A 13,778-nucleotide genomic window follows, 5' to 3' on the forward strand; every position below is an offset into this window, starting at 1 on the left:
AATTAACATATATACTTGACATTTGTCCAAACTTTAATTTAAAAAAAAAAAAAAAAAGTGACATCAAATAAAATAAGCTAAAGAGTGCAAGTGTTGAGACTATTTATGGAATTCGGTTATTATTTGTACATGTTAAACAAACCTCTTGTTGACTCTCACCTTCTAATAAACTGGAAAAATAACAAACACTTGTATCTTCTTCACCTTTAAACACACACTATACATTGCACATCATCAAGTGATACAGTTCGATACGCAAATCATGTTCAAAATGTATACAGAGGCAGACGTATAACTAAAATTTTGAGTAGCGAATTTTCCTCATATTTTGATATTATAATTATATTAAGGTCTCACATATAAGAATTTAGTAGGTCTCATGAGAGAGACCGTCTTCCACTAATTTAGTGGGAGACATAATAGGGAAAAAAAAATTCAGTGGGTCCATCACCCTATCATATGAGAGGTCTCTCAATAACGCTATTGAGAGACCGTCTCTCCGGAGTTTTTGTGATAAGAATTTTAGGAAGCAAAATAATCTTAATTATTTTTTTGAAAGTTTGGAGTAACGAGTTATGCCCTTTGCTACTAATTAGGTTCCCCAGACTACGTAGAAGAATAGTTCTCTCCAACAATTTTCATACGTAGTTGTAGAGTTTTAGCCTCTATAAATATACCATCAAAATGAATTATACTCCACATATACAATAGCCAAACAAGAAGTAGCAATTACACAAATCCTCAACTCTTTTTTCTTTTATCAAAATATATTGCAAGTAAAACTTGATTATTGTGCAAATGGCTGCCTCTTCGCCACTCGACAACTTTAAGCCAGCCATACTTGTGTATGAGGGCATCCCCTCAGTTGTTCAAGTCGCTGAGGAAAACGGTTCAACCCCGGTGTAAAACGGGTTATTAACTAAAAAGGCCTTTACGATAATATTTATGCAATTATATATGCAAACTCAATAATTAGTAGTATCTTGTCTTACCCTATGTGAAGTCCCTTTTATATATAAACACGCATTTATTGATACTGATAAATGAGTGTTTGACCTAAAAAATGACTGTCTCATATTGTAAGTCGGTTTTATTATGTGTGTATCCTATATGTCAAACTATTTATTATTGGTGTAGATTTGAGTTCAACCCAATGTAGGTGAAAGAATATAATTCACCATTGTTATATGTCTTATATGGTTAATAAAATGTGAAGGCCATCGTGTTTGTGATCATTTACATTGTGCTTTATTCACAAGATAATACTCTCTCTATTCCAATTATGTGTTTATTTTGATTAAAATATTCCTCGCAAAAATAAAAAAGAGGTAAATAAATGAACAATGAAAAGAAGTTTAAAATGGTCGATAGTTGGGCAATAATGACAATCTGAGGCCAAGGTCGAAGGTTCAATAACATGATACGAAAAAGGTCCCATTTTGTATGCACTTAAGCGGTCTTATAATAAGTATTCCCTCCGACCCAAATTAATTAATTAAAGGTAATATAAGGAAAAATGGAGAATTTAAGAAAATGTAAAAAAAAGGAGGGGTAAAAAGGGGATAACTTAACGATATTCACAATATTAACTAATATATTCCATATCTATGATATTACCATAATACACAAGATAATATCTTCTAAAAGAGGGAGTATAAGTTCTCTTGTAATGTCGTCTTATATAAAAGTTGTGTAAAAAATGTAAAACATAACAGATCGATATATTAACACTAAATGGTTTATATATAAAATCGCCTTAAACAATAGTTTGTACATTACCAAGACTTTTGGCCTGGTAAACGAATCACTAATGGGTCGGGTTCAGATCGGGTCATTTCGGTCTGCTCAGTTTCATGTTTGCAAGAATTAGGGCCGAGTCGAGTTATTTCGGATCAGGTCAGCTATTTTCAAGTTATTAGTGAAAGTAGAGTGGGTACAACAATAAAAATTCGGATCGACTTATATTTAATTGGGTTAATTCAGGTTAAATATCAAGTTCGTATCCTCAATTCGGACATCAAGACACGTACAACTACAAGTCTAGTTTTTCGAATCGGTCGAATCGGATCTGTTTTGCGATATCTACCATCTACATGACTTGGACATTACTCCATCCGAGTATATTCGGGGGGACAATTAGACAAGCGCACCACTAAATCTCACTTTCTCACAACTTTCACAATTTTCAACTCGTAAAACTAAAAACCAAACAAAATCTTTCTTTCTTCAGCTATTAAAATCAAAACCCTTCATCAAATTTTCTCAATTATCGCCTGATTTTAGTCAATTTCTCGTAATTCTTGATCTTGATCCGACTCTCCAATTATTTAGGTACCCTTTTCTTTTCTCTCTTTTTTTTTTTGCATTTATTTGATTTTGATGCTTGAATTTACCTTGCTTGATTCATTTTTATTGTTATATTGTTGCATATATCTCAGTGATGAAATGGGTAATTTTATTTTTACCCACACTAGAATTTAATTTTGATTTAAAATGATAGAGCGTCACTAGGTGATTTCTCTCGGGGTAATTGGGTAAATGAGTTAGACACTTAGACCCCATACAATGTTGTGACGGCTAAGTACTACCCATGTAGGTAGATAAGACAAAAGCAGAGTGGCTAGGGAGTAGCAATCTGTTTTGTCTACGACAATGTAGATAGACTGAATTTTGGAAGTTGGATCTTGTTTACGACAATGTTATTGCTATTATGTGGATGAATGTTAGCTTAGCTGGTAAAGTTGTCGAAAATTGAAAGTCTGTTAATCTGGTTTAAGACGGGCTTTGTGTCGATTTCTGATTGGCCCTTTTGCTTCTCTAAGGACCAAAATCTGTTAGGAGTAGATGCTATCTTCCGGAATATATCTATCTAAGTGATCATTGTGATCGCATTGTACAATGCACAACCGAATTCTACCGAGGTTTTTGCCTAGTGGTAGAGAGTGAGGTCATGTGAACCGGTGGCGGAGCCAGGATTCAAGGTTAGGGAGGGGGGGTTGAAAAATTTTAGGGGTGGCAAACTGGTAATGATATAAGGTACACTCGAAAAAAAATTGGAAACTTTAAGCGGATCTCTATTGTCAAGAGATGAGAGTTGTACCGTGATCAGCTACGTGGAAGGTGGAATTCATAATCACCACATTGAAAGGGGGAAGTTTTTGACTTTGTGTCATTTGGACATCCCCCAATTTCTCTGAAGTTTGATTTTGATGTAGGTAGTAAAAATTTGAATCAATGAAATTTTAAAACACTTGTAAATCAACCAATTACAACTTTTGCGAGTGTATTGTTTCCACTTTTTCATTTGCAAGCGTTGCTAAACTTTTATCTCCATCGTATGAGGTGTCCTTATCCTTTTTTTGCTTACCAAATACGGAGTAATGGTTTAGCACTAAGTGATTGTTGTATTCACGGAGCAATAGAAGATTATGGTCTTATGGATGAAGGGGATGGTTAACGGACTATTATATGTTAAGTTGGCAAGTTGACGGGTTTTTATGATTCAATTTCATCATTTCCTGATTATAATTGTGTGACTTGGTACTATATAAGTATATAGTAAATGGGTTAGCAATAATGTAATCTAATCGTTGAGCTTTTGAGATGTATTAATCGTCAAGTGTGCTGGTACTATCTCGGCACTCCTTTTTTATAAGATGAAATTGATGTTAAGTCTCACATCTTGGTGGCCTGTGAGATTCAAATAAGGACGTTAATCAGCAAAATCGTCGTTGGGAATATAATATTACGTCCTGGATGAGTTGAATTTCGATAATTAGTCTGGACTCTGGATACGACCAGAAGCAACCAGAGGCAGGATGTGATTAGTGTACAAGGTATTAGGTCCTATCATTAGCACCTTTTAATTAAAAATTAGAAAGTGCGATGATTGATCTTTCGACCAATGGATAAAGAAGTGGGTGTGGGGCTCTTGGCATACGAATCATTATGATTAAACTAACAGACTAACCGTTACTTGCGAATCATGTCTGAAGTCTGAACTAATTCTTAAATCTTAAATCTGCATATGCCTGTCATTTTGATTCGGACGGAGTAAGTTTTATAATCTTCTATTCCAGCTTGTAGATGTACTTCTTCAGTTGCTTCTTATTCTTGTAATTTGTAATTAATTAGAGAATATAGACAAAACGTATATGCTTAATCATCCAACCACACCTTTAATCGCATACTCTCTCCGTCCCATTCATTTGTTTACCTTTCCTATTCTTTGAGAGCGGTATTTTAATCATAGGTAAACAGATGACTGAGACGGAGGGAGTATTAAACTCTGTTGGAATATTTTGAAATATGGGTTTCATAATTTTTAAGCATTTTAAAATAAGCGAGCTGGGTTAGGTTAGGCCATTCGATGTTAATTGTTGCTTGTTTATGTGGTTAACTATTAAAGACATTGTAAGATGTCAATACCTACTTTCATGTGCTCTCTGCACATGTTGCTGGAAATGCATGTGGTTGCTCTTTTAAATTAATAATGTATTTTACCTTGTATTACAGCTTATCAAATTTCGACCAATTTGCAAGATTTCATTATTGTGCTATAATCACTTTGCATAGCTCTAATTGAAGATTAAGTCATGGAGTTAGAGCGACAGTTTGATCAGAGCCAGAAATCGATTCCATCGAAAGATTCAGCCATAGATCATCTCAATGGTTGTTTCGAGTGCAACATCTGCCTAGACGCGGCTAACGATCCAGTAGTCACCCTGTGCGGTCACCTATACTGCTGGCCCTGCATCTACAAATGGTTTTATATCCAAAGCTCGTCTCTTCCTTCAGACGAATACCCACAATGTCCGGTTTGCAAAGCCGAAATCTCTCATACTACTGTGATCCCTCTATACGGCCGAGGCCAATTCCCGAGCATTCCAGAGGATGAGCCTAAGTCAACTTTCCCTGACACGGTCATACCACCAAGACCGCCGGCTTGTGGGACCCGTGCGTTGCTAAACGCTGCATCTCAACCCGAGCACCAACTCCGTCCATACCGACATAACCCTTATCAAGCCCGCCTACACAACTCTCCCGAAGAGGTAGTCTCTTCTTCTTCATTGATTAATCCAACAAGTGACACGATGGCTAATGTTTTTCAACCGGTTGTTGGGTTATTCGGGGAGATGGTTTATGCTAGGGTGTTTGGAGACTCGCAGAGCTTGGATACGTATCCAAATCCGTATCATCGTCTAGGGAACAGTAGCCCAAGGTCAAGAAGGCAAGAGATGCAAGTTGACAAATCCCTTAGTAGGATATCACTTTTTCTATTATGTTGCTTTCTCCTTTGCCTGTTTCTCTTCTAATCTGCAGTTTCGGAAGCTTAATTCTTTATGTACGTTTGTATAGTCGTTTGTAAAAAGGTGGTTATTGACTTATCGGTTAGGCATTCAAAGCTCATTGACATTGCTTCATGTATAACCTATTCATTGACGCTAACGCGTTATATATCAGTCATCGGAATTTTCCAAAATTTAAGTCTTCTGTTTATTGCAGGAATGGCAGTATGTTTCAATAGTATACCCAAATTTTCAGTCCTCTGTTTATTGCAGCAATGGCAGTATGTTTCAATAGTATACTGTATACGTTGGGTGGGCATAATCCGGTCCGGACTGGAACATTTTTCCAGCCCGGACCGGAATCTGGTGGACCGGAACCGGAATTAAAAATTCCGGTCCGGTCTCCGGTCCACCATTTTCCAAGATTTCGGTTCCTGGTCCGGTACGGACCGGTTTGGACTGGGATGCCCGGAATTATTGTTATTTGCATTTTTTTTCTTAAAATTGTATTTTTATTCCGGTCCGATCCGGTCCAATGGACCGGAATTTGAAAAGGTGGGTAATTCCGGTTCAACCGGTCCGGTCCGGTCTTGGACCGGAATTTTTGTAATCCGGTCCGGTCTCGGTTTTGGACCGGTGCCCAGTGGTATTGCTGTATTCTAGTGATCTCGCCATGAGACTTGGCTATCTGAATATCTGATCAATCGATTGTCCATCGCCATGGTCAGATCTTGCCCAGTTCACTATTAACTCTTTGATGGTGTCAACAGTTGATGGTTTTCGGGTTTTCAGATTCATCAGTTCGAAGCTTTTTGACATCGTATATTGTGTCATCGTTTCATTTTCATGTATAATTATTGATGCTGGAATGTCAGCTGAAAAATTGCAGGAATTTCAATCTTGTTTCTGCAGGAATGGCAACATGCTGTATATTACTGTCACTGATGATTTTGCTTTAATCTAAGGATTACATTCGAGAAATGATCTTTAAATCGGTCACCTTGTTTGATCTCGGTGGTTTAAGAGGAAACGATTTTATTCCGAAGTTTTAAGGTATCACATACAGCAAACACAGTACAGATGCAGAGGAACTACATGATCTTACTGGTAGACCTACTACCACTTAGCACACACATTAGTACCAGGGTAAGAACAACTACTACTTAACTAAATATACAGACACTTACTAATAACAGACTAATTATACTTAACTAGTACAAATTCGAGTAATTATATCGTCTACAGACGTAAGCATGCATAGTTTTACAGCAATATTAGTTTTAGTACGCTTTCTGATACGGCAGTTTCTTCTTGGCATAGTGTTCACATATCAATACTCCACCAAAGTCGCGGGCAGCTTGTTCACTATCTATGATCATCTTTCGCGGCTGAGGATTATAATTCCGATTAGTGTTCCTCGGGCTTCGCCCGAGTTGATCTTCAAATTGATCCAACATCATGAAGGCTTCTTTGGCAATTTGAGGAAGTGTAGGAGGTGCCATTGTGCTTGAATTTATTTAGTAGTTTTTTTGGTGGATAAACTATTGTTTTTTGAAGAAGTTTATTGAGCAATATGGGTTTTAAATAGGCTAAATGTGATAACTATCTAGGCTATGGTAATATTCTTGTTTTGTGATAACAAGAATATATGCTTGTTCACAAATTCCTATTTCAGACAGCTATATTCGTCTGAAATGGTCAGACGGATACCATTTCCTCTCACAAAAAATTCATTTAGGGTGTGAGTGGGAAAACACATGGGGTATCCCACCACCCATGCGCTTCTCACTTGTAAAAGGTCTTATTGCGGTCAGGAATAAGGCGATCTGAAGCAAGACGGACTGTTGCTTATTTTTGTTGAATGGTATATATTCCTTCTACTTTTCTTCTTTTGATTTTATTAGAGATCTTTTGACAAGTCTGCATACTTTATATGGTACACAAATTCTTATAGACGGGAGATATCAGTCTATAATTATAAACGGGCAAATATCCACTCACTTTAAGTATAAAACAAGCAACAAGTTGCATAATGGGCCCAAAAATATCACCACTTTAAGTATATCCGTTTGGTCGCGTGTTACATGTTGGGACACTTGGGAGTCTATGGCAGATTTAGGGGTAGTAGGGGTGTTCGCCCCCGCTTAACAATGAAAAGTTTAAAAGTTTTAGTAGAATATTTTTTTTGATTTTTTTTTAGTTTACCTTTACTTCACATATTGGCTCCGTCACTGTGCCTAATGATGGGTATAATTAAATTGTACTTCCTCCATTCAACTTCACTCTACTTATTTCACTTTTGTACACTATTCACGATTGTGTGTTCAATTTTGATTTTCTCTCGATACGTAAGTAGAAATATATTCATGTGAGATCTTGTTTGATTCGTCTTTACGAGTATATTAAAAATAACTAACTTTTATATTTTTGCAAATACGTAGCTAACGATATTTAACGCGTAAAACACGCGTTGACAAACGTGAAAAAAGAAAGTGCTAGAGTGAAATTGAATGGAGGAAGTAGGTGACTCGGTGGGGTCATTATATTCGGCCCTTTACTTTTCTTTTGGATTAAGGAATATAATCACCACGGATAAAAGTTTTATCACAAAATCTCATTGAAGACGGTATGTATCCGTCACTTTGGAGTGACGGATACCATTTTTTTTCACAAATGACCCAATTAGAGGAGATAGGGAAGGACATGGGGGTGCCCCCAACTTGTCCCCCCTATCCGTTTTGTAAGTAGCATTACCCGTCAGTTACTCCGACCCGTCTTCAGCAAGACTAACTATTTATACTCCTATAATAATTGTACTACTGTTTGTGATGTTCGAATTAGATTCTCAAACAAAAATATACGGAGTATACTCGTATATCTAAGAAAGAAGAGATGAACTTGATACGGAAGTATATTAGTACTCCCTCCTATTCACTATATTCTTCCCATTTCCTTTTTGCACAAGAAATAAGAAAGTGATTTTAGACCACACAAAATACACTACCCCACATTAATTTAATTTGGACCACACAAATCAACCCAAAAAAGAAAATAGGGAAGAAAACCTGAAATAATCCTAATAAGAAAATAGAGAAGAAAATGGTGAATAATAGGGAGTATTATATATTTATATTAAGTAGATTTAAGCAGATGAAGATGGAAAGTACATTCATTATATATGGGAATAATAATGTACTACTCAACCAAAGTGGCTTGAGTGTAATGGAGTGCGGGGAGTCTCAAAGCACAGAGAATGGCGAACGAATTGAGAGGTCCCGGTTCGACTCCTACACGGGAGTCTTTGCGATTCTGGCTGTCATCCTAAAGGATGTCTTACATGGCACACGTGGTTTGCAGGGTATTGCATGTGCCCGGGGGATTCAACCCCTCGTCACCAAAAAAAAAAAAAAAAAAAAAAGAATGTACTACTCCCTCAGTCCCTCTCCATTCCGGTTATTTATTTATCTTTGATTTTGACGCAAAAACTAAGAAAAGTGAACCAGGTTGACTGTGGAGAGACAAGTTGTTCATCGAAAGCATTTTCAAAATAAAAAAATTATATAAACAATTGATTAAGACACTCCAAAATAAAATAGATAAATATAAATGATGACTTGATCGGAACAGAGTTAGTACTTCGAACTTCTACTATGAAAATTTGTGTATGACAAATTGCTCAAAAATTGTTTGCATGTTTCCATGCATATATCCCATTTTATTTGTGAACGTTAAATTCTGAACAATATAGGCCATCTATCGGGTGGTACCGAATCTCGGCGCCACCATACATATAGAAAAAATAAAAATAAAAAATAAAATTTTAGTTTTCATATTGCGCCAAAGTTAGAAGGACATGTACGTCATTTTATATCGATTCAATATCTATTTCAATTAAATTAAACTCTAACTTAACTTCAATTTAATCTATAATATTTTTACACCAAAATTATTTATTTAATATTAACCTAAATTACACTAAATTATTTTCATCTAATTTCTTCATCATTATACGAGTATTATGTTCATCTTCTTCGTTTTTATATTTAACAAGGTAAAAGATTACTACCATTACAAAAAAAACAAAGAAGAATTTGTTGTCACTGGCTTTCCCATACACCAAAATCTTTAACTATGTAGACATCTACAAAGCTACTGTACTCATTTACTTGTTAAACTGAGGATGGCAACAAAGGTGAACACAAATAGAACAATTTGTTTGTTATAAGTTCTTCCTCAGAAAATGGCATAATTTTAGGAAAATTCTACTGTTTTTTATTTACTACTATTTTCTATTTTTGATTAATTAAGTAAATTCAAGTTCCTAAACTACCCTTTTCTAATAATTGTTTGAAATTTAAATTGTAGAAGAGGAAAATGAAAATGCCAACGAAATTTACTATTGCTACCATTGGTGACGCCTAATTTGAGTGCCACTCGATGGCGCCATCTAATTTTCCTTTTAAAAATACTCTTAGATTAAACCTTTCTCCATGGTAGAAACTTTGAATATGTAAAATGCTATGTGCAAATTACATTTAAGCTCACATAAATTTGAGTTTTAACGTTAAAAAATTAAATATAACTTATAAACTATATAATACTCAAAAAAAAAACGCATAAACTCAGTTATGCTGTGATGTCGTACATCCAATGTATATATATTTTTTTAGGCCGTTTTACATATTCAAAAAGAAAAAATAAACTACGTTTCTAGACCAGGTAAACACACGAGTTTATTCTTACAATCTTATTAAAACTCAACACAAATTCTTGTTTGTGACGGCACATATCCGTCACTCTTGAGTGACGGATACCATTTTACCTCACAAAGTACCCACTTTTTCTCTCTCTGCAACACTATTCATGTGGTCCCCTTTCTCCACTAACCCATTTTGTTACCATTTTGTCTCACAAAATATCCGCCACAAATGGTAACCCGTCACAAGGGAGACCAATTGAAAACTCAATTGAGCAAAAAAGATCAACCTGACCCGTATAGTACTTCACTTTTGATAGTAGTTTATTACGTTACATAAAATAGAGAAACATAGCATGCATTAACAATTTAACATTAACCTACGTAGATGGCTCTTTATTGTGTTATTACAATCGTTTATCCACGCGAGAGCGATGATACTCACATAATGAGTTTAAATTCCGTCCAGCATCAAATTCGTCCTTGCAATTCTCTTTGCACACGAAAAAAAAAATGAGATCAGATACATAAATAATAAATATGCATAATATGTTGCGCACCATTATCTATGACATAAACATGCATGTAATCTAAGGCCTTTTTTTTTTTTTGTGTAACGAGAGCCATAAGGCGCATATATATGATACTAACGAAATTCGAATTTAGATTATGAGCATATCTCCTTATAATTTACCGTAAGTAGATTATACATTCGATATACTACCACCAGTTATATACTGTAGTTTTTTTAGCATTATAATAAAGTTTTTTAGTTTTGTTTTAAAAACTATGATTTTTACAATAAAATTTATTAGTTTTTTCACTTAAACATTAAGCTAAAAAAAATACAATAAAACTCAAAAATATTACATATAACCTTGGTTAAATTTAAGTTTTAACGAAAATAAAATAAAATATAACTTATAATAAACTTCAATAAGCTCAAAAGAAATACACATATGCTCAAAAACAAATAAAGTTTGAGATAATAAGCTCAGAAAAAATACACATATGCTCACAAATAAATAAAGTTTGAGTTAATATCCGATGTATGTTCCTTTTTCTCTATAATTTACGAGTACCAAATAAGTTAGTTGATGAGTACCTGCTGGTTAATTAATAAGCCTTATTCTGGAAGAATGACTTCACGGCACGGTGTTCACATACCGTAAATCCACCATATTTCTGAGCAGCTTGAAAACTATCAATAGTCTTGAGTTTTGGAGCGAACACTTGAACTTGCTTGGATTGAGGGTAATTATTAGGATGAAAAACTCGAGGCCTCGGCCTTTGCCCTAATCTTTCCTCATAACGTTCTACTAATATGAAGGTTTCAATAGTTGTTTTTGGAAAGTTAGGAGGTGCCATGGTTGTTTGGGTTACCTTACCTATGATCACTATTAGTATTATGTTGTGTGATGGCTATTTTCATTAGTATCTCATTACATATAAATAGACCATCTTGATTCCAAATATAAATTAGGAGTATTAAAAAAAAAAAAAAACAAAGATACTAAAAGAATTTTATAATTGATTACACTTGAGCATCATGGTGGAGCCAACTTATAGGTTAAACAATTATTCTAACATGTGCCCACTAGATGATGTATTAGAAAATATTTTCTCATGAAAAAACATGAAAGTGATTTAATATTTATTTCTCATCAAATTCCTTCTCGATATTGACATGTTTGACTAGTATATTAAAATTAGCAGATTTAGTAGAAGTGTTTGATAATTAGCAGGTTTATTAGGTTAATAAATTGTTGTATACATGTGTAAATTATAGACATATTTATTTTTTACAATCTACTAAAGTGAATATGTTGTGTGAGCAGCATATTGAAAAACAGTAGATTGGAGCTCAATCTACTGTTCAATATGTGATATACCAAACATCTTCTTTATCTTTTGGCAAGAAATTTTAGTTAAAAGCTTCATATTCTCTTTGATTATCATAATTATTTAAACCAAATAAAAACATGTGAGAACAAATACAAGTGATATTTTATGTCGTTAGTTGCTTATAGTGGCGAGTTGCACGAAAAAGGATCGAATATGGGAATTCTTTACAAAGATAATTATGAATAAATAACCATTTAGTATAAAGTTTCTCATTTATCAAAACAAAATAAATCGACCATATATAAATCAAATTCAATTATACTATAAACCCTAATTTTTTATATTATTTGTTAGGAGTATTTTCTATGTGAAACAAGCGACCGTTAATAATGCAAAGTACTTCTGTCCATTTTATGGTCTCCCTCTCGAGTAATTTTACGATTGCTCTCCCTTAAAACGGACTATTTTGGTATGTTTTAAAAAATAGGATTTTGAAACCATTTTACATACAAATATAATCATTTTTAAAATTAACTGTTGGACTATTATGATTACATTTGATAATAAAATACGGCACATTGTGATCTTCATCCATCAAATAATATTACTCTTTTTGAGTATATTAATAATTCATAACATCATATGCAAGTGCATTATCATTATTATTGTTGGGGATAAAAATAGCACTTTTTTATCCATGATGATGTGGCATCTTTTCATTGTCGGATGAAAAAGTAAGGGGATTGATGAGATGGACAAGTAGGGACCATTGGATTAAAAGATAGACAAACACATTTATGTTTGTTACCTTACGCACAAAAGGGGTGGAAAAGTCAACCAACCACCTCCTATTATCAAGCAACTACCCCCTACTTTACAGGAGCAGACGCAGGAATCCAGGAGCAGAATCTGGGAAGATGTTGAGGACTAAAACCCTAGCAAACAACCATTATAAAAGGAGGGAAAAAGCAATCAAGGGGATTCCGCCTACACTTAGCAATATCCCGCTAGCAAAATAAGCTTTGTATTTCCTCATTTGCATTTTATCCCCTCGATTATAGTGCCAAATTGGTGGGATTCCGACTCCCCCCGCGGTTGTTCCCACACCGGGTTTTTCGCGTCACCAAAAATTTCTCGTGTCACTCTCTTATTTTGTTGTTTATTCGTACGTTAAATTCGTTGCATTCATTCTGTCGTTGGCCATAGATTAATCACTATCACTCACATAATTAATTCGTAACTGGTAAATTTTTACCAAAACAGTTTGGCGCCCACCGTGGGGCATAGTGATCATTTTCTATAGCCAATACTCGCAAGATCGAACCAACCGTGACCTATGTCCGGAACGAACAATTTAACCCTTCCGGCAAACGAGCATATCACCCTATCTTTGCGCGCAGGACTCACTTCGCATCCATGGATCACCATCGCATCCCAAAGATCCGGCCAGACGATCCCCGTTAGCATGGCAACCAGAGCCATACCTCAGCTTCAGAAGCCGCCACAGATTCCAAAGGCAATGGTGCATCCCGGTCGACCCAAATCCAGAGGGAAAGCCCCACAGAGGAGAAGCCGCATCCGAGGTCAAACCCGGGAAGGCTCGGTGCGAAGTTCTCCGGGCGGAGGGTCACCAAAGACTCGATCCGATGCAGGTGATGATTCGGGGATGGACATTCGCGTCGGGCCGTTGAGGATCCGAGGAAAGACAACCGAACATGATGGCTCAAATCGTGACGATCCGGTCCCAAACCAAAGATCGACCGGAGGCTCCGGCGTAAGAACCAGCGGTGGAGGATCGAGTCGACCAATCCCGTCGAGAACTAGTTACAGGTGGATCTTTGGGGTAGCACCCACGAACTAATCGAGCCAAGAGGATTGGGATGTCTGTCATTCGATAATCCACCCAGTCTGCAGCAGACAACAGGTAACGCTTTGTTTAGCACCCCTTC

At 35.7% G+C, this 13,778-nt stretch overlaps 1 protein-coding gene across 2 annotated transcripts; it reads left to right on the plus strand.

Annotated features, from left to right (window-relative positions):
* Window positions 1–674: 674 nt before the first annotated feature.
* On the plus strand, window positions 675–5,482 carry LOC141637843 (E3 ubiquitin-protein ligase RMA1H1-like). 2 transcript variants are annotated; one of them, XM_074447264.1, is made up of 3 exons: window positions 676–1,896; window positions 1,984–2,331; window positions 4,516–5,482. In XM_074447264.1, the coding sequence occupies exon 3, from the start codon at window positions 4,596–4,598 to the stop codon at window positions 5,313–5,315; it is 720 nt and encodes a 239-aa protein (XP_074303365.1). In that variant the 5' UTR covers window positions 676–1,896; window positions 1,984–2,331; window positions 4,516–4,595; the 3' UTR covers window positions 5,316–5,482. The 2 variants fall into 2 exon arrangements, with proteins under 2 accessions (XP_074303364.1, XP_074303365.1); XM_074447263.1 differs by having other exon boundaries at window positions 675–2,331.
* The last annotated feature ends 8,296 nt before the right edge of the window (window positions 5,483–13,778 follow it).

This window comes from Silene latifolia, unplaced genomic scaffold (genome assembly GCF_048544455.1).
Source record: "Silene latifolia isolate original U9 population unplaced genomic scaffold, ASM4854445v1 scaffold_150, whole genome shotgun sequence".
NCBI classification, from domain to species: domain Eukaryota; kingdom Viridiplantae; phylum Streptophyta; class Magnoliopsida; order Caryophyllales; family Caryophyllaceae; genus Silene; species Silene latifolia.

Excerpts from the sequence above, each read along its gene's own strand:
- LOC141637843 (XM_074447263.1), top strand. The coding sequence starts at position 4,596 with ATGGAGTTAGAGCGACAGTTTGATCAGAGCCAGAAATCGATTCCATCG.